This window comes from Falco biarmicus, chromosome 4, assembly GCF_023638135.1.
Source record: "Falco biarmicus isolate bFalBia1 chromosome 4, bFalBia1.pri, whole genome shotgun sequence".
Classification (NCBI taxonomy): domain Eukaryota; kingdom Metazoa; phylum Chordata; class Aves; order Falconiformes; family Falconidae; genus Falco; species Falco biarmicus.
Window position 1 is genome coordinate 43,842,458 of NC_079291.1, and position 22,015 is coordinate 43,864,472.

A 22,015-nucleotide genomic window follows, 5' to 3' on the forward strand; every position below is an offset into this window, starting at 1 on the left:
GAAGCATAGTGACTGTATTAAAGGCACTGACAGCAATCATCCCCCAGACCCCAAAAATACTGTTTATCCCAAATTCTAAAAGTGTTTCATGGGTGGGCTCCCCAGCTTCTGGAATGAACGCAAGACTGTCAAGAATAGCAAAACTGGGTAATCGTAAAGATATTGGAAATCAGAATTGGTGAGACGGATTTTGTAGCAACCTTCTCAGAAGGCAATGAGCATTTAAGCTTTGCTGTTTCCTAGCTTGTTGCAGCCTGGATGCAGCCCTAGCAGGCTCGGATGTATGAAGAGCTGGCAGCAGGCTCTGTCCTGGAAAACCTCAGGTCTGTCATCATGCATCTGTCTGCGTTAGCATGCGAAGTCAGAGTCATCAATGTCATTTGCAAGACTTGTCAGATAGAATACAGAAACCAAATGATTTTCAGCAAAAGCAAACCATGTTTTCCATTCCCATTTGTGTCCATGTCCAGTTGGACTGGGTTAATTTATTTTCATCTTTATGCTATGTGAAGCACCAGGTGTGTGCTGCTTGCTATATTCAGGAGTCCAAATCTGTTTCTTGTGTGATTAGCTCTTGTTGCATGGATGTCACCAAGTCTGAATTTTGATCAATGCCTTCCTATTAATAAGAAAGGAGTCTTATTAATCCCCCTTTTATTCCCTGTTTGTTTCTTTGGGTTATTTTGTTGTGAAGCAAGGTCATTGCCACTGCATTTCTTAGCGCTATTTGGTATCTCTCTGACTGGAATATTTCTGTTTAAACTACTACTCTAAAAAAAAGTTCTATCAACACTTTTCTAATGTGTACGTGACCTCAAAGTGAAGCTGGGAATCTTCCTCCTTACTTCATCTTTGCAGATTTTATGGAGCTTCAAGCTTACTGCATTTTCCTCTCATTCTGCTCAGTCCATTTTTTGTCGGTAGGGTCTCATTGCTGTATGTGGTTAAATTGCCTGGGTCTGCATCTTTTGTGAATCTCTGAGTGTTTTATCTATCTCATAGCAATAAACCTTTCCCTTTCCTGAAAATTCTGGTATTTAGATTAGCTTTCCTATGTGCTTGCTTAATGGCAGAATAATTTTAATTCAGTTTATCTTTAAATAGACACATTATTCTTGTTTTTCTAGATTGGCTTAGAACCCTTGAAAACTAAACCTTTGACCATAATTTAAATTTTATTTTTTTTCATTATTTTATGGTGAACGCACAAAGCAACACTTCTTAGAATTCAGCTTGTTAGGTGATACTATTTCTTTCTGTGCATATGAGAGGAAACACAGAAAATGAAAGTTGGTGTTTCTTGCAGTTGACTTTTAAAGCTTGAATATTTTATTGCAGAATGACAAATGAACAGAATGTTTTATTTATTTTTTGAAGTTGTATGTTGCATTGATATATATAACCTTGCCAGGAAGTCGTGAGTATGGCGTTACCCTCTTCATTAGAATGGGTGACAGTGTTGTCTAGTAGTAAATTTGGAAAATAAAAGTGAAAAGGTGTACTTTAGTGGGCCCCTGAGAGCAGAATTTGTGATACTTAGTGGAATATTCAGTCAAAGCTCTGAAGAAGTTCATAGAACAAGTTATACAAAAGAACTTACAATGCTAACTATACTTTTAGCGCTAGTACACCTCTAAAGTATATTAAATCTTAAGAATTAAAGTCTGAATAAAAAGCTCGTTGCAGAAAGTGTACTAAGAAAATATAGTTCCTTCCATCTAGCTATAAATCTGTATACTGACTACACAAAGATTATAGAAAAGTTGAGGTTGGCAAGGACCTCTGGAGATCATGTAATCCAACCCACCTGCTCAGAGCATGCTCAGCCAGATCAGGATGCTCAGAGCCATGTACAGTCAGGTTCTGAATTTCTGCAGGAATGGAGATCCATAACCTCTCTTGGCAACCCATTCTAGTGTCTGACCACATTCACAGAAAAAAAGGTTTTTCTTATGTTTAAATGGAATTTCCTGGATTCTTTTGTGCCCATTGCCTCTCATCTTGTCACAGGGCACCACTGAGAAGACTCTGGCTCCATCTTCTTTACTCCCTCCCGTCAGATATTTATGCACATTGAAAAGATTCTTCCTGAGCCTTCTCTTCTCCAGGCTGAACAGTCCCACCCATCTCTGCCTCTCCCCTTATGAGAGATGCTCAATCCTTTAAGCATCTTCGTGGCCCTTCACTGGGCTCAGCTCCAGTATGTCCATGTCTCACTTGTACCAGCCAGCCCAGAAGTGGGCACAGCACTCCAGGTGTGGCCTCAACAATGCTTAATAGAGGGATAGGACTATCTCCCTCAACTTGCTGAACATACTCTGCCTCATATAGTCCATGAGGCTGCTGGCCTTCTTTGCCACAAGGGTACCTCAGTGGCTTATGGTCAGTTTGGTATCCACCAGTAGCCCCAAGTTGTCTTCTGCAAAGCTGATTTCCACCCAGTTGGCCCCCAGCATGTACTGCTGTATGGGGTTTCTTGCCCAGCTGCAGGACTCAGTTTTTCCTTTCTTGAACTCTGAGATTACTGTTTTGTTTGTTCATTTCTCCAGCCTGTTTCAGTCCCCCTGAAGAGCAGCAAAACCATTTGGTTTCTCAGCCACTCTTCCCAGTTTTGCACCATCTGCAAACTTCTTGAAGGTGTACTCTGCTCCATTGTGTAGTTCATCAGTGAAAAGGTTAAACAGTGTTGACCCCAGTGTCAACCCCTGCGGCACACTAGTAACTGGCATCCAACTGGACTTCTTGCTGCTAATCCTCAACCCTCTGAGCCTGGCAGTTCAGCCAGTTTTCAGTCCATCTCACTGTCCATTTATCTCACCTTATTTCATCAGCTTGTCTATCAGGGTTTTATAGAAAACAATGTCAAAAGTCTTCCTGAGTCAAGATAAACAACATCCACTGCTCTTCCCTCAGTCAACTCCTTGGAGAAGACTATCAGGTCAGTCACATATGATTTCATCTTCATAAATCCATGCTGACTCCTCCCAGTCACCTTATTGTTCATGTGTTTGGAAAGGTTTCCATGACTATTTGTTCCTGAGGGAGTAAACTTCTTCTTTACTCCCAAGGACTGAAATGAGTTTGATTGGCTTGTAATTCCTGGGATCCACCTTCTTGCCTTTCTTGAAGGTCAGAGTGATACTTGCTTTCTTCCAGTCAATAGGAACCTCCCCTGATCACCATGACCTTTCAAAGAGCATTGAGAGTGGCCTCACAGTGACATCAGCCACATCTTGTCACATTCTATGCATGGATTTCAGTATATCCAGTCCACTTAAGTGTTTCCTAACCTGACTTTACTCCATCAAGGTTAAATTTTCCTTGCTCTAGACTTTCCCAGTAGTCTTGGGGACCTGGGATTCCTGAAAGCAAGTCCTACTGGTAAAGACTGAGGTGAAGAAGGCATTGAATATTTCAGTCCTTTCTGTGTCATTTGCCACCAGGTCCCTGCATCATTCAACAGTGGGCCTGCATTTTCCCTAGGTTTATTTTGTTCGGGGTTTTTTTGGCTGCTGTTACACCTGTAAGCCTTTCTTGTCAGTTGCATCTGCTGTCACCAGACTGAACTCCAGGTGGATTTTGGCTTCCCTAAATCTATTGCTGTACGCTCAATGTCTCTATATCCCTCCTGGGTCACCTGGGTCTTCCTTTCACTTCTTGTACACTTCCTTTTTATGTCTGAGTTTAGTCAGAAGTTCCCTGTACATACCCACACACCTTCTGCCAACTTTGCTTGATTTCGTGCACATTGGTATGGTCCATTCCTGAGTTTGGAGGAGCTTGAAGCTTTTTTCACTTCTGTCAGGATCCTGAACTCAACCATTCATGGTTAACTGCAGCCCAGGTTGTCCCAGACCTTCATAGCCCCAGCAGTTATTCCTGTAAGCATGAGGCCCAGCAGAGTGTCTCCCTCCCCTGGCCCCTCAGTCATCTGCATCAACAAGTTATCATCAGGATGTTCCAGAAGCCTCCTGGACTGCCTGTGCCCTGCCGTGTTGTACTTCCAGCAGATGCTGGGGTTGCTGAAAACCCTCATGAGGACCAGGACCCGTGAACATGAGGCTTCCACCAGTTGTCTGAAGAAGGCCTACCTCAGGACCTACTTTGTATTCCTGGTCAGGCAATCTGTAGTGGACAGCCACCACAGTGTCACTGTAAGGCCTCAACTGGCTCAGCCAGTGTCCCCAGGCAGAGCTCCATGCATCCCAGCCACCCTTTCAGAAACTGAGCAACTTGCCCATCCAGTCTGTCCTTCCAAAGTGCCCGTACCCGTCCATGGAGCCCTCCAGTCTTGTGATCAGCAGTTACTTTTAATGACATCAATAGTGCTGTCGCTTCAGGAGTTAGCCTTAGCTGTTGAGAAAGATTCCTAGCAGTGTGGTATGCAGTGCAGGGCAGGGAACAGCAAGTTATTTGTCAAGACTTGCAACTTTAATTATTTTGACAAGATTTACATTCAGACATATTCAGAAACTAGTTTCCCGGAAACTGTAGCTTCCACAGTGCTCATGATTAACCTAATTAGCAGGTTTTTTTCGGATTGCTACATATGCTTACACATACTGCAAGTAAACATAGTTGAATAAGCATTTACCTGGCCAATAGAACAAGGAAGCTTATGTAAGGATTAGTTTTATTCAGATATTACTGACACTATGCAATGATTATGGACTACAATTCTTTACATTTTCTTTAACTCTATGTTGTACTTTATGTGAAACATCAGAAGAAGGACATACAGAATGCAGTTTATCTCCTCCAGCACAATGCAACTGATCTGTTTCAACAGCAATAGTCAGTAGGATGTCAGATCCATGCAGAAATAGCATATGCAAAATCGCAGGGCTGGTCTGCACTGCTGTTTGCCTGAGCCAAGCTGAGGCTAATCAGAGCCGAAGAATCCATCCCTCTTAAACAAGGGCATTTATCAGATGTTGCTTTTATACAGCTGGGTCTTTTTGGTTGCTGATTTTTTTAGTTATTTGTCCCTTTACTACAGGATTATAGTGATGTATTCTTCTGTATTTGACTTTGTTCTGGCCAGAATTTGTTTTCTGCTTTAGCTGAGAAACTGCAGTGCACATACTGATGTTCATTTTCTTACACGGTCATTGCTTTACTTATTCTTCCATCAGGAGAGGTGTTTGACATACTGGAGTATGCGTGAGATTGGACCTAAAAAATTCTGTTCTGGTCTGTTTACCTTTAATGTAGAGTTTTCTTTTTTCTAAAGTTCCTAGTGAATGCTAAGAAGGAAACATAAATCAGTTGGGCAATATGTCAAGGAATTCATGTGACAAGCAGCTTGGTTACCAACTAATGTCTTCTTGTCCTTTGCATCATCTGCATTCAGAAAAAAAAGACAGGGGTTTGAAATAATGAAGGCTTGGAACCTTTTGTCATTGTTGCTTTTGAGAATGGAGAATGAAAAAATGTAAAATAAGATGACTACCAAAGCAAGGGAGGTCTGCGGGTAGTACTGCAACCTTTAACAGCCATATCTGCACCTTTGTCTTGATAGAGACATATTTATATGTGATGTTGTTCCTGCATCCTAAGTATCTCCTGTGAACCTGGAAGTTGCACTGAAAGACATGAAGCTTCAGTGGGAGTTAACTTGCATATTGGACTTTTTATTCTACATGAGGGTCACTGCTCCTCCGTGCTTGCTAGTGGCCTCTTCCTTTCCCCATTGTGGGAGTTGTTTAACATAAACCAGTAACTGGAAACCCAACTGTACAAGGTCCTGAGTAACCTGCTTTCATTGATCTAGGTTTGATGGGAAGTGTTGGATTAGGTGATTGTGGTGGTTTGACCCTGGCTGGATGTCAGCTGCCCACCAAATCCGCTCTGTCACTTCCCTCCTCAACCAGACAGGGGTGAGAAAATACAACAAAAGGCTCATGGGTCGAGATAAGGACAGGGAGATCACTCAGCTATTACTGTCACAGGAAAAAGACTCAAATTGGGAAAGTTAGTTTAATTTATTACCATTCAAGTCAGAAAAAAAGAACCTTCCCCCAACCCCTTCATTCTTCCCTGGCTAAAATTAATTCCCGATTTCTCTACCTCCTTCTGCTAAGCAGCACAGGGGGATGGGGAATGGGGGTTATGGTCAGCTCATCACACGTTGTCTCTGCTGCTCCTTCCCCCTCACACTTTTCCCTGCTCCTGCGTGGCATCCCTCCCATGGGAGACTTTTCTGTGAACTTCTCCAACATGAGTCCCTCCCACATGCTGCCATTCTTCACTAACTGCTCCAGCGTGGGTCCCTTCCACAGGGCGCAGTCCTTCAGGACAGACTGTTCCAGTGTGGGTCCCTCATGGGACACAAGTCCTGCCAGCAAACCTGCTCCAGCACGGGCTTCCCATGGGGTCACAGCCTCCTTCAGGCATCCCCCTGCTCTGGCGTGGGGTCCTCCATGGGCTGCAGGTGGGGATCTGCTCCACCATGAACCTCCCTGGCTGAGGGCACAGCTGCCTCACCGTGGGCTTCACCAGGGGCTGCCGGGGAATCTGCTCCGGCACCTGGAGCTGCTCCTGCCTCCTCTTGCGCTGACCTGGTGTCTGCAGAGCTCTTGCTCTCATATAGTCTCACTCTTCTGTTCTGCTGGTGCAGATTTTCCCCCTGTCCCTTCTTAAACACACTGTCCCAGAGGCTCTACCACCATTGCTGATGGGCTCAGCCTTGGCCAGCAGTGGGTCTGTCTTGGAGCCGGCTGGCATTGGCTCTGTTGGACATGGGGGAAGTTTCTAGCAGCTTCTTACAGAACCCACCCCTGTAGCCCTCCCTCTACTAAAACCTTGCCATGCAAACCAGATAGAGCAATTCCTTAATTTCTCTGTTTCAGCCTTGACTCTTCTGGCATTCTGTGAATTAATTGACCAGAGGCACGGTAGCTCCCCAGATGCCTGATGAGCTTTAACACCCTTGCCAGGATTTTCATTCCCTTCAGTGTAATCTACTCCAGGTGCACATTTGTAGAAGAATATTGTTAATATAAACAATATTCTATCACATGGAAATTTTATCCAAAGAAGTTAGCATTGTTTATATTCTCGATTTCAGTTGGTGGTAACACTGCGATATCTCATGACAGGTGGAGATGTTCCTGATTTTATCTGTTCTAAGAGTGGTTTGAATCTTATCTTTTGCAGACAAGCTGAAGAATAAACTTTCCTTTCAAATACACATGAAGGTTTTAGCCATGATACCTGCACGCACAACTACGAGATAAAGTTAATATTTATTCCACAAGTGGAAGGAGAACACAATGCTGATAAAGAGCTTATTTTTCAGTGGAGTTGATATAAAACATTGTGGCCTGTCAATCACGTTATAAAGTGGTTAACATTTATTTTATTAACATGCGCACAAATCCCTCAACAAATATTGTAACTAAATATTACTGTTATGTGTCTTTCTGCAGCTTTCTGTACCACTTTTCATTAACCCATGTCAGCTTTGAGAGGAGGATTGTGTCCAGTGGGTGTGATTACTCTTTTTTTACACCTAAAGGAAGTAAAATAGTAGGACACATTCTTTCTGTTACATTTGTGCTGTTTGCTTGTCTGGCATGGTAATGAATGCATGTAAATGAGGATGGAACACATCAAAGACTGGACCTTTCAGTGTATCCTCCTCCTCAGATCCCTCATGGTTGAAAAATAATGCAGATTTGGATTGCTTTTGTTCATGATTACTTAACTTTTGTATTATTAGAAAAAGGTAGGTAACTTGGAGGGCTGATATTTAAGAACTCTGTATGGTTAATTTATATGGACTATTGGAAGGAGAATTTTCCATGTATTAACTGTATTAATTTGAAGGAAAAACATGAATTTTGGAAATTCCACTGTGCAAATTTAATCAGCTGAAATACAGGACATTTTTAGATTATTTTTAAGTGAGGTTTTCATACCTGCATATGATTCATAATGAAGTGGTAAGACTGGGAGGATGATGGTGAATATTTATATGGCTTTATTTGGATATTTGAAGGTGCACATGCTTCTGGTCATTCAATATGGAAGCAGCTGTATGAGCCTGTCATAACCAATTCATAGTAACTTCCAGCACTGAAACATTCTGACAGAAGGAAAGTGAAAGGAAAACAACACACTCCAAAAGATATGGAAGAAACAGAAGGGCATAAAAATGGTGATGTTTTATAGTTTATAAAGATGGGAGAGGTTCCTGTTCCTTCAATTGCTGATGCTTGCTTCCTGTATCTTTAATAATGGATTGCCATTTTAAAGTAATGGTAGGAACATCATTTCACAGCAGAAAAGGAAACAAGTGCTTGCAAGTAAATTTGTGAGGAGATACTTTTGTGCCAAAAGATTTCGTGCATAATGCTTTAGTGAGTGCTCCACAGACAGAGTACTTGTCCTGGTCTCATTACTAGAATTTTTTCAAGGCAATACACTTAAACCTGTTTATTTTGAAAAATACTTCTCTTGAGTGTCCTCTGATAATGCGGTGAGGCCCAAAGTCAGTGACAGCTTTGAGCAGTATGCACCTTCTCCTGCAGGAAACTCCACCAAAAACGGAAAGAGAGAATTCAGAAAATTAGGCATCTATTTGACCAGTCAAGGTGAATGAATTTCTTAATGGAAAATACTCAAGGCAGCTAGGTATATGAGACAAGGAGTAGCAGTGTTTGTGCCTATTTCTTCACTTGTGTAGCCCTTGATTTGGTCAAGCTTAGTGAATTTTGAAGTTAGATCAAGCTCTCCACAGTATTCTCTGTTTCTTAGGAATTTTGTTTATAGGCTTCTGGATCTGCCTCAGGTCTCCCACTGTCACCCACTGCTGTCTCCCAGATCTTTCCCTGAGCTCGCTCAGCAGTCCATTGACAGACAGGGCAGTATCGCATCTGTCAGAGAAGTCTAATGACCCCATCATTTCTTAAAGAGTTGTATCTTTAGTATCAAACATAGCTAATACCAGATGTCACATGGAGTTTGAAGATCCTCAAGAAAATTGCATCAGCATGAGAAACTATGTAAGAAAAACACAATTCAACTCGTAAGGAGAAATGAATTTTGCTCTACTTTTCATTTCCTACAAGTGGAGTATTCAGAGCAACCTTTTTGTCACTGAAGCTCCTGTGATGACAAATCCAAACTTAAACTCTATGCTTAGATCTTGTAATTCAGCGGGTTTGTTCCTTTAGAGCAGGGGTGGGGTACCCTCTCACTGCTGGGGCTGTGGAGATCATGCAAACACCTCTACTGGTCTGTGCATTAATGGGGTCCCAGGGATGTCAGCCAGTAACTTCCCAGCCTCGGTGAAGAGCTACATCTGGCCTGCAAGCTGTAGGATCTTGTATCCTGCTCTAGAAACTTCAGTAGCAGAATTGTATGATATTATTATAAGAGCACCATTAATAGTTTTTAATGTTGTTAAAGCAACTAATAAGATAAAAGAGATCACTTAACAGCACATGTCATTTTATGTTGCTGTAGTATAGAAACTTGCTATGTAATTAGAGATAAAATTTAAGTAAATTAATGAGATTTTATTTTGAAATCTTTTTATCTTGCTCAATCTACAATGTAGCAGACATGAGCTAATATTTACAATATCGTATTAACCACTTCTGTAATGAGATACAAAGGAGAAAACAATAAAGCATCCATCTATGAACATTAACACATTTATATGTGAAATTTTCATTATCTTGTTTTCCTTCAGTTGCTGGTTGCTCTTAAGTGCATTTCTCAAAAAGCACAGTATAGGGATCTGTAAATATGCTATGGATATATAGTTCAGTCCTCACAATAAACTGCTAGTTTATTATCAAGTCCACAAAATTTTTATTCACTGCTTTTAAATCCAGAGAAAAGCCTTGCATTCTTTCTACATAGTACCTTAGTAAACTAATAAATTTATAAAAGTGGTGAAACGCATAGTGCAGCTGCTCTGGATTGCTAAAAGTTACGGTCCTGTTGAAAATTTCATATGTATTGTTTTTCTTAAAGCTGCAACTTCTCACATCATGCAAATGGACCAGAGTATCTACTGCCTTCAGCTTAAAAGGAAGGAGGTATTTTGTTTTTCTGGTCACATTAAAAGTGCAGAAAAGGGCTTATCATTCCTGATCAGAAGTACAATGTTTGCCAGTGAACTAAGGAGGACAAGAATGGAAAGAAAATCTTTCTGTATCAAAGTATATAGTCACCCTTAAATTTACTTTGGCCTGGATTTGGATTTTTTATCCATGGCAAGACTTTCCCTATCTATAGTGTGACTATTTTAAGAACAAAAATACAAGCTTCGGCATAGGGTTGTGACCATCTACCTTATTGCTGATCACTAGCAAATGCCTCTGACATTTGAAAAGGTTATTGAAATTGCCTGTGAATGTTTTCAACAGGAGAGGATGCCTATATGGAGCAACACTAGCAAGGAGGGGAATTCGTGTCATCCTGGCAGGTTTTACTTATCAGCCTTTGTTAAATGAAACATTGTGAGCTGGGATCAGGTGGGGAGTTGGCTTTTGTACATTCAACTCCACAGCACTCTGTGAAGCACATTTTGTAATGAAAGCCTTGAAAATGTTCTTGACCTATTGTAGGAAAGGATTACCAGGAGACAGCTCTTGCATCTATTTTCACAGTGTAAACTTCCTGATAAACAGTGACCTTGAGATCTTTTGTACTGCCTCTTCTGAAAGTCTTGATAAGGGTAAAGAACTGAGTGGCTTTAGATTTACAAAAAGATAAACACCTGATGATTTTTAAGAAGCAAATAATTAGCTTAGCTGAAGCTTGTGTAGGCTGAAGGATTTATAATCTTCAGTCTAAAATACTAGTGACAGGAGTCTTAAGGATCTATGAATTAAGGTTTCTGCCACAAAACCACTGCAAATTTAAATGAAGAAAAGAGCTCGACAAGATTGGTTTGGTTATGGAGGAAAATGTCTGAGGAGCTGACCTCATTTTTACTGGCTGAGGGAGGTAGTTACTTAAACATACCTATCAGGAGGGAATTATTGAAATGGCTGTGTTAACCATTCTGTGGCAGACTCAGAAAGGAATGGCTTTGTGCCTATCCCAAGGATCCAGGATTTTCAAAATTTTAGGAATCTCACATAAGATTCTGTGTCCTGAGCTCTTGATTTTGGTGCCACCGAAGCAACTGCGTGATGTAACCTTAAACCCAAATAGCTGACAAAGAGGAGACGTGTCACTGATAGTTGTCTGAGGACGGATTGATGGGCGTTTTATTTAATGGTTTACATAGTCATGGTGTGCTCTGTAACAGCTCTGTGTGCTCAGAGTTTGACAGCGAAGGGTCAGATGTTTCGCTGACGCTCTGTGGTTCTGCTAATCTCAGCAGGATTCATGGGGGTATTAGTGCAGTAAGTGGTTTATTAGAAGAGATAATTAGCACAAAGCAGATGAGGATTTCATAAATAAGGAGACTTGGTCTGCATCACTGAAACCTAGTTACGTGACATGGCAAGTCCCCTTGCTGAGCCTTCTTACTTCTCAGCTCCCCAGTGCTTGGTACATCCATCAGGATGGGCAAATCCAGTTGAGGAACAACCATTTCTCATGAGAACTGCCTGGATAACGTGGTGATATAAACAAAAGCACTTCAAAAAGCAGCACATGTGCACACACACACAGTTTCAGTGCCTTCTGAAATGGGAGCTAGCAGGCAGACAAAATGGACATGGGCAGCTGGGCAGTGAGAAGGCACTGGGGAAAACCAAACCTCAGCTGGTCTGTCAAAAGATTCCAGCTACAGTTCTTGGAACTGACTGCAAGCAGAGAAAGCTTTTTGATCTATGGTCCACCAGGAAATGGAGCCTTTCTCAGCTGGAAATTTAGATTTGCAGGTGAAAGGAGAAAATAAAGCATATGTATAGCATGAAAAATGTCAGAATCTGGGCTACATTTAAAGAAAGAAATAATTTTGTTTGCTCATTCCAGGCTTACCTACACATTGACAGACAAAAGCTACTTCAAATCAATACATTTCCATTGAAGCAAGTCATATTTTTAGACTCTTGTCCATGTTATTAAATGTGCATGAGACTGAGAGTCCAGTGCTGCTCCCGTGGGAATGAGTGAGTGGCTCTGATGGCGGTGGGAGGCCTATTGGACTCCTGTTGCCTCCCAGTACCCAGAGCCTTCACTTGATCAGCCTGTAATTTCCCTCCCATCTTCCTCAGTTTGCACAAACTCTTGGAAATTATGATAGCACAGATTATCTCCTATATGTTGACCCAGAAGGGGAACTTTCATTTAAGCACGGTAGAATTACCTTTATATATATAGTATTAAAACTAATCTAGGTAACTACTGTAAGGCGTATGTTAGCATGACCCATGTGTCTTTGCTTACTAATGGTAGTTTTTACTAGGCGCTGAGGTGAAATACATTTTTTAACTCCTCTTCAGAGCTTGCTTTTCTAGCCATACATCTGATACATTTGTATTACATTAGTTTTCCACAATAGGAAATAACTGTAAAACTCAAGGGAAAATATCAAGGAAACTGTACTTTCAAAATCACATTTTTGAAAGTAAATATAATTTGTTAAGGAAAAAGGACACCGCTGTTTCCCTGATCACTCAGCACACAAGATTATCTGATTGGTAATTTGTTAACGTACCATCAGGATATCCGCAGATAAGAATATTGCCGTTTATTAACCACAGGCCCCCAGGTGAGGATTTGAAGCCAGGCACATTTCCAGTACAGAAGAAACAATCCTGCAGCACAGTCTCCCTCCTGATGTCTCCAGTACCATTGATACCTAGGGTTTACCTTGAAACTATCTAGCAAGCTTATGATACTGTTAGTGGTCTCACTGTGCAGACTAGCCTTCAGCCAACATGTGCTATGTTACCCATGAAGAAATCCATGCATTTGGAAGGGTTTGTCAATTCTTCTAAGAATCTGTTGGCTTTCTTGGCAGTGGTCTTCTTGACAGTGTATTTGCTATTACAAAATTCTTTCCTGAAATGGAAAATGTGGGGGATACCCTATTACCTACACTTTGATTTATTGCAAGTGTGGCATGAAGGAGTTGAGATATTTTGATGGCTGTCTGTGATATGTGGCCAAGTTTGCTGGCCGCACTGGATGGGAACTCTCAGAAATATTCATACACCCAAATAATTGCCAGAATTTCTTTTTCTAGTTGTTGTACCTTTTCACTGGACATGACATGATGAATATGATGCAGGTCTTTGTCATGCTGTTGATGTGGCACAGCTCTCAGCTCAGGTTTGCTCAGGTTCAAGAAGATCAGACTCAATAAAGCTAAAGATCACCCTGATTTCAGTGAGCATCTTCTTCAGTGCTAGACTTCATGTCTGTTCTGTGTGGAGATCTTAAGAAATCACTTGGGAAGTAGAGAATGACTAATTTGGAGGCCTTCAGCTAGGATATAGTTTAGAAAGCTGTTCATTTCTATCTCAGGTGGGTTTTATCCTTTCCAGCCAAGAGCCAGTAACTGGTGGTATGAGTACATCTAAATATGATTTATGAGGTCTTGGGCCTTAAGTCTTGATGTTCTTTCTTCAGTCATCTTTCCTGATGTGGAAACAAAACCTGCCGTCAGTATTTGTGTATGTGTGTGTGCCTGTGTGGGCTCTCTTTCGTATTGATACGGTGCCATACATGTGCCGTCAGTACCTTTTCACTTTTAGTAGAATCACATCTGTTTACAAACTCGAAGTAACGAGTGGCATGTCCACTGTTACTCCAGAAAAAGCAGGTAAGACGTAATCCCTGCACCATAGGAGGGCAATATACTTCATAAGAGCTTGACCCGTTATCTTTCTGATGTAGCTTTTGTATCACAATAAAAATCATCAGCCTGGAACAGAACAGTTTGACAGGATGACTCAGTAAAGCCACAAATGACAGATGATAGAAATAAAAAATAAACAAACTGTGCCAGGTCATTGCTGTCAAAGCAGGATCCTTCACTTGTTCCTGCTGCTTATGCAGTCAGCCGGTAGTCTGGGGGCCATGTTTTCTGTTTGCAGGACAGATTATTGATATGACATGAAAATGTAGTATGGTTTTCTTTATTTTCTAAGACTGTACACTACATCTTAGTGTAGAAGGATGTAACTTCTACAGTAGCAGCCACATGCTTTGCTTGCTGTTTTCAAGCTGGTGATCCCAGCCAGTCCTGTGTACCAGCATGCTCTGTCCCCCTGCTTCAGATCCATTTGCAGCATCACTTCTCTTCCTGGCTGCTGGGCTTCCCTTGGCTCTCCAGCTCTCAGTGTTTTCAACCAAGCCCTCCCCTTGTCCATTTTTATGGAGCCAGACACCCCACAAAAACCCTCAGACCATATAGCTTAACCCTCCCCAGACCTGATGGTGCAGCCAGCAGTTGGGAGTTGCCTGCAGTGGTCTCCAGGCAGTTCATTCAGTCTGTGCTGTGCCTGCTGTTTACTCTGTAAAAAGGATGGCTATTGCATATCAACTTTAACGCTGTCTGTAGGTCAGAGCTTTGCTTGAAGGTAGCTGTATCTTCCAGCAAGGCAGGTAGAGCACATTGCAGTGTACTCTCTGATCTGCCTGTAAACAGAGCTGATGACACGTCACTGAAAATGATTGTTTGATTATCCAACAACAGCACATAAAAGTGGGTTGCATATGCTGAATGGTTTTAGCTGGCAGAAGTGCTGGAATATGCTGAGGAAGATGGTTAAGTTTCCTCTTCTGCCTTAGATCAGAGACCACATGACTCAAACAGTGCCCTAAAGCTTCTACTGTGTCGCTGCCTCGCATTTTGGGGGCAGACGGGGCAGGAGGAGGAATCTTCCCAGCTGATATTGCCTTACTTGATACTCATAATTAAGCATTAATTTGCTCAGGGATTTGAGTCTAGAACTACATCTGTATTAATAAATCAACTAGCATCAGAGAACATTGCTGAGTGCTGGAACTCTGTCCTCTGTCCTGCTGAATTGGTTTAGTGGTCCCTGGCCTGGCCTTGGCCAGTGCTAACTTGAATGCTCCCAAACTGTTTCCCAGCATGGTTCAGGAGCTGGCACAGGCCATTGCAGCAGGCAGTTTGCATGCAGCCGCCCTGTGTTGGAGTGTAATAGCATAGATGCCAGCTGTTCTGTGCCGGTTGGCATTGGTGCCGGGGACAGCCCTGGGCATATTGGATTTCCTAGTATAGATGCAGCCCACCAGCTCCACTTCTTACCTCCCTGTGAGAAATCTCTCTCATTTGTTCAGTACCTAGTTCAACCCAATATGTAGATAGAGAACAGTGCGAAAAACGGGGACTGAGCATTGTCTGTCCGGAAGTCAGGGCAGGGATTTGAACCAAGAACTCCCCAGTTTTGTGATGGAGGGTGCCAGTCATTAGACAATGCGTGTTTAATGAGGCAATTTGGTCTCATATTCTGGCAATTCAACTTTTTTGTGGTGAACTTTGATAGCATATGAGCCAGAGGTACAGGAAGGAAAATGACCCTCCAGCCTGGTGACTAGCCATGCTCTTGGGAGGGGAATCTCCTGGGCACCGGCCTCTGCTTTGATACGTATTCAATAATACATAGGAGATGAGAGAAGATGGAGCACGTCAGCCAGTGTTGAGGCGGTGAGCGATGCAAGTTTGGATTCACATTGCGGTAGGAATATGAAGGGATTGCAACTCTCAAGCTCATGTTCTGGTTGAGTACTTTTATGCCACAGCCTCTGGAAAGGAGATTTTCAACGCTACAAATCCAACCCAGCATTCCTTACAGCTTCTCAGGAAAAAAAAAATTGAAAAAAAGATTTGTAAATGTTGTGTTACATGTAGGCCTACATTTCCAAGGCAGTTGTTGGTAGCAGACACTTATTTTTGTGAAAAAGACAAGAAAAAAAGAAAGGTGGTTTGATCCAAATTGGAGGGGGTTTGACTGCTGTACTGCAAAATGGTACTTGTTTCTCTGTGCTTAGATCAATGACGTAAGGGCAGCCCACTCCCCTCCCTTAGAAAGCTGTCTCAAAATCAGCCCTTAATGACTTAGTGATGGAAAAAAATGTAATGGTCCTGCCTTGTTATATCCTGAAAAGGCTCACATGTTGGCTTTCAGTAGAATCATCAAGAATTGGCTGTGGAGAGCCAAAAGACAAAGAAAATTAGTTTCTAATAGTCCTCAGCTGCTTAGTATGATTTATCTAATTCTTAAACCTTCATAATTGTACATGATAAGATTTTTCTCAAATGGCAAACTATAGCTGTGAAAAGATGCTTTCCAGTTCACTACATAAAGAATACCTTTTCCTTCACTTCAGAGAAGCTAAATATTGATCAGCCTTCACAACAAGGAAGAGGAAAGCCTTCACTTACTGATTTTTAGTCTTCTATAAACAAGGATTTACCAATGCTGCCCTGGAACAGCAGTGCTGCGGCTGAGCAGTGCAGAGGGAATTTGCCTGCCTTGCCTCTGTGGAGTTTTCTGTCTGTCGTGTCTGAAGTCTTTGGGAAGCTGCTTCCGACATAAAACACTTAGCATCTGTAAAGGGAGAGCAGAACATCTATCAAACATGGAAAGATCAAAAACTGTGACTCCCTGTGGAGTAACCATTGGGAGGGAAACAGCTGAATAATGTCGAACGTATTCAGATCTCTGACTTCACCTAATGCACACTGTGAAGGCTGCGTTTGTAGTCAAACGATGATTCATTTTTATGGATGTGGAAAAGCTTTCATGCTTCTGCCCTAAAAGACACTGCTTTATTATTTGAGAGGCAACGCCAGTTGCTTCCGCCTTCCCTTAGACAAATATAAGCATAAATATTAATCTGGATTGTGGGTTTTATTTTTTCTAAAATGGCAGGCCTGGCTGTGGAATGATTTGGGAGGTGGCTTGGTGCTTGAGAGCTGACAAGGGCATTTAAAAACTCAACTTTCTGAAAAAAATCAGGTTCCCTAAACCTCAGTGATAATTTGTCCATTTGTAGATATCAAGAGTAATCACTGGATGCGCTCATGCTTAAGAGTCAGGAACCACTGTGGTTTGGAGGACAAAAATCACTGAAATAGCTCACTTCTTCGCTTCGAAAGGCTTCTCACCCAATCTCTAAAGTAGTCTTCAAACTTCAGCCCATCTGCTTCTAAAGGCTTGGGTATGTGAAAACCGCTGTGGTAGCCTTTCCTCACTGCCCAGCCTCAGTAGCTTGGCAGGGCCAAAGCAGAAGCACTGCAGTGGCATTCCCTTGGCCCCCTTTTCTCATAGGAGAACACCAGGAGAAGGTCAGATGCTTCTGGCAGATCCCATGCTGCAGGCAACACGGAGGGAGAGTCTGCACTCTGCAAAGAATCAAACTCCTCCCTATTCCTGAGGCGACCTCTTCAAATTTTGGTTGCCTTGATGCTCTCTGCAGGACCTTTTTGTATTTTAGCAGGTGGTGATGGGTATTAAATGTAGGTGATATTTCCCTGAACAGTTCTTGGTGGGAGTAAACCTATCCTAATAGTAAGTGCAAATATTTTGAAAGTGTTACGTGTTCAGTGGCTGTTACACGGTATGTGTGCCTGACATATGATATGGCTTTTCTTATGATGGTTCTGCGCTAGCTCAAAAAATATGTTGTTGCCTCTAAACAAGTCTGAAACCACTTAATTAGCAAAGCGCCTTCCACAGTTATTTCTATGAGGAGTAGATTGTTGTCTCAGAAGCATCAAATTTGATGGGAAAAATATCCAAGAAGTGCTAATGCTTTCTCTGGAAATAGCACGATGGGGATGAGCAGACAGCCAGCATCAAAACAAAATAAAATCTCACGCATGTGGTTACTATTTTATGGAAATGACCTTCCCTTTTCCAAAGACAGGAGTCTTCCACTGGGAGCTGGAAGGTACAAAACAGCTTGATAACACAGCATGTGAATGCGTGTCTCTAACATAAACATAGCTAATATTTTCTGTTACTGCTGTGTAGCACTCTCTGGGCAGCAATCAGTTCCATTTAAATACGATGAGTATGAAAGTAATAATGTTTCAGATTTCACTCATGTGCATACTGTTGGGGAAAGAATGATGATCTTTTTTTTTTATTATTAATCTGATAGTGAAATAAAATGAAAATCTAATTCCTGAAGCACTGCTAGTGCTCTTCTTAATTCTGCACTGTCTAAATTTTTCAGGGTTTTGAAGGTATTCCTGTCCCGAACTGCTCAGCGTATTCCATACATGACAGGTGGGCGAGTTATGAGGATGCTGGCTGTTATTCTCCTGATAGTCTTTTGGTTTCTCGTTGGCTGGACTTCTGCAATAACCCAAAATTTGGAGAGAAACATTCCACTCATTGGCCAAGGGCAAACATCTGACCACCTGATCTTCAATATGTGCCTCATAGACCGCTGGGATTACATGATGGCTGTTGGTATGTTCATTTTCTAGTTATCCTTAATTTCTAAAATAAAGCTTTGTTGCCTTTTCCTTTTTGTTCTTTTAAAATATCTTAAAGTTTTGTCAGACTGCCTAGCACATGAAAAACTTCTAGGGAAATAAAGTATCAGCATATATGTTTTTTAAATGGGCAAAACAAAATATACTGAGACTTATATGACTTTCAAAGGTTTGTAACTTGGACTGTAGTAATAAAGTGGTGGGTGCTCAAGAAATTTCATCTTTGGAGACAGAAGTTATCTACCTCTTTTAGACTATTAAAGTGAGAAATTATGGCTAGATTATTGGAGGTTTTTGCTTCTGCACCACAGAACTGGGCAGAGCTCTCATGTGTGAAGAAGAAAAGAATTTGCAAGATCACTCATTCATAACCTTACAGAAATTAGTATCAAAGTAAAGGGAATAGGAAATTCACATCAAATGCCCCAACTTAATGTATTTGTTAGATCTGCTCTCAGTGCTTGGGACAGGCAGGAGATAAAAAATTACACCCTGCAGAACTCATGTCAAGGAGAAAAATGACTCATTTTTGTTTCCTTAATTTTATAACAGACAGTGGATTCCCCGTGCCAGGGTTCAGTTATACAGTATAATGTGCTTCGTCCTGATGGCCAGACAGCTTCGGTGCTTCTGCATCTAGAGCTGCTGTTTCTAGTACAGCCCAGGTGTGCCACCTACTACCTCAAATACATCAGTGTTTTGAAATCTGAAATATTTCCCTGCTTCCCTCATGAATATCCCACTGACAGAGCTCGGCTGCTGAGGATTAGGGAGAGATAACAGTGGCACCTCCACATGAGAGTGCAGATGAGTGGATGGATAGAAGCAGCCGGGGGGTATGAGGAGTGCTTTCTCTAAGAGTGGTGTACAGAAAGCCAGTGCATGGTAATGCACAGCAGTTTTAAGGGGCAAAACATTGCTCCCAGCTTCACCAAGGACTTTGCATGGCTCTAAGGTGCCCCTGTGCTCTGTTTTTCTCTCCTTCGTGTAAGATCTCAGAGGCAGTCAGGCACACTGGCAGCCCATGTGTCAATATGCTCACTGGTAAACCATGCAGAGAGAAGTATAGAGTATGTTTTGAAATCTCTCAATTTGGGCCCTTTTGGAGGGGTGTGCTCATAAAATACAAGTACGCTTTACAGTAATGGAATAGAACTATTGCCAGAGATGATGTAAAATTAATAACAAAAGAGAATGAAATGCAAACACTTGATGATGTCATCTGCACTAACCCATTTTGCATCAAATTGTTACTGCATTTCACAGTCAGTACTACAGTGTATTTTTAATAAAACTTTGATAGTTTTATTTGCTTATTTGTTAGTTTTGATAGTGGTTGTTGCACAATGCAAACAAATGTCTTTATTCCCTGGATTTTATAGCTATGGTAGTATAGTGATTAGCAACTCAGATCTTAATACTAATCATGATCAATAGTGCCTTTTTGGTAAGAAATTGCATAAGTTGCTGTCTGTCTAGTGTTGGAAAAAACAAGGATCATTTTTTAAGGTATATTTACATTTAGAGGGGGTTTTACTGTTTTTCAAAATACACTCAAGGGCAGTAGAGGCAAAGCCAGCTCTTGAGCCTGAACAAAATTGGGAAGAATTTCTTATGTTCTGTCATTTTGCCTTCTTACCCAAACTACCATATAAGCAGAGTCATGTTTGTGCAAGTCTTCAGTAAACTGTGCAGCCATATTAGTGGTACCAGGAGATGTACATCTCCAGGTCTGTACTAACGTGTGCGTGTGTATATATATGTATTTAGTTTTTATATATATATATTTGTGTGTGTGTGTATGCACTTCAATTGATGTTTTTACTTGTTAATAGCAGTCTGAAAAGCTTACAGCCAGTAGGAACTAGGTCTAAAATTCGATGATTTCATCTCAGAGATATGTCAGGAGAAATACCCGTAACACAGAACCCCTTTTAGTCCTATAACTGACAGGGAGCAGCTTGCAAAAGATTCTATGTGATGATTTAATTGATAGATTATGATACTTGATTTAAAATGCTAGAATAAAAATGCTGGATGATAATTTATGAAAGGCTTATTTCATTTAATTTAGTCAGGCATCGTATTTTATATAAAACTAGTGACTATTTTGGAATATATTCTGACACCTGTAGCCCTAGCTGGAATACCTCCCTGTTTCATTCAGTTGTCAATGCTTTACTGAAATGCAGAAAGGGAATTTTCAAGGTCACAGATTAGTGAAGTGAGAATTAACAAGGCTCTGTTAGAAAGTTGTAATGAGATGAATCCTTTATGCTACTGGAGATTATTGGAGTTAGGATTTATGAAGCATTTTCCACACTAATCATGCTACTTAGGCTCTATCTCTGGAGGCTTTTATTACAGTGAATGTTTTATATTTATATTTCCATTAAGTTTAAGAGGATGCTCTCTGTAAGGGAAGTAGGGACTTAGACACAAAGGCTGTCACCATTTGTAGCATTGCCTCTGTACTCTGATACGCTGATGAGAAAAAATAATCATTCAGTAAATCTGATTTTATGTACATAACATAGTGTAAGTTAGTATGCATTTTCCTTGAGGTTGGATACTTGTGGGTTACTTGCCTAGATTCTTTTATTTCCTTTGTCTTTGTTTCTGCATCACTTTCAAGGTTGGGGCATCTGTCTCATTGACGAGCCGTGGCTGTTTCGACAATCTGAGATTTTAGAGAAGGACCCGAGGGCTTGAAAATGCCTTTTTCTATGGCCTGAATATATTCTATACATCTACCTGTCACAGACAGATTCCAGGTGGGGGAAAAAAATCAAGTGATAAACTTTGGGTACCTAAGGACTTGCAGGGTCACAAACCAAACCATTATTCTTTGCCCTGAGGGAAAATCATGTAAGTGAAACAGATATCAGCACAGGATTTAAAACAACTTCCCAGAAACTGGGGGAAAAAAAAGCAAAATTGTAAGTTTAATGAGCAAAGCCCTAGGCAGGAGGGAAGGGCAGGCTGAGAGATACACGTGTGCACAAACACAAGTAAAAAGCAGGGGTGAAATCTCAGCAGGTGGATGTTCCTGGCTCCAGCAGGGCCAGGGTTTCACCCAGCACAGACAGGGTTTGAACTATAGCTCTTAAAAATCCCCCCAGGCCTTCTGTGTGTGGTTTTCAATGTTTTATTGAAACCAGAAGTGAATGACAGGTAGTAACTAAGCACAGGGAGGTGTTTTTCCCCAGCACCTGTTTGATTCCCAGCTGGCAGGAGCTGTGCTGCTTCCACACAGCTGGCCTGAGCTGCTGCCATAGCCCACTAATCGGTGCGTCATGCTTTGGGTCTTGGGCATCAAGAGGATTTCAAACACAAGGATGCATCATGATTACTGCGTGCCCTCAGCCAGGGAAAGGAACAAAGTGAGCATTTCAGACTGTTCCGAAAAGAATTTCCTCCCACTGTTCATACGCTGATACTTAACATATATAATCTTTGCATCTAAAGAGGGCATGAGTTGCCAGGACAGGCTCTGACAAATCGGGCATTAAGGCTGCCTATACAGTTTTGAGCTAGGTCATTGTAATACAACCTTATGAGGCCCTTTATTAGATTTTCTACAGGCCTTCTGCTGTATTCAGTGAATGAGGGAGTATT

The 22,015-nt window shown here is 41.5% G+C and overlaps 1 protein-coding gene across 2 annotated transcripts in view; it reads left to right on the top strand.

Moving 5' to 3' along the window:
- The window catches only part of GPR158 (G protein-coupled receptor 158), a 210,063-nt gene that overhangs the window by 166,402 nt on the left and 21,646 nt on the right, over positions 1 to 22,015 (top strand). For both annotated transcript variants that reach the window (XM_056337775.1, XM_056337776.1), the window contains exon 7: positions 18,133 to 18,371. In XM_056337775.1, the coding sequence (XP_056193750.1) occupies positions 18,133 to 18,371 (239 nt within the window). The remainder of the gene's footprint in view (positions 1 to 18,132; positions 18,372 to 22,015) is intronic.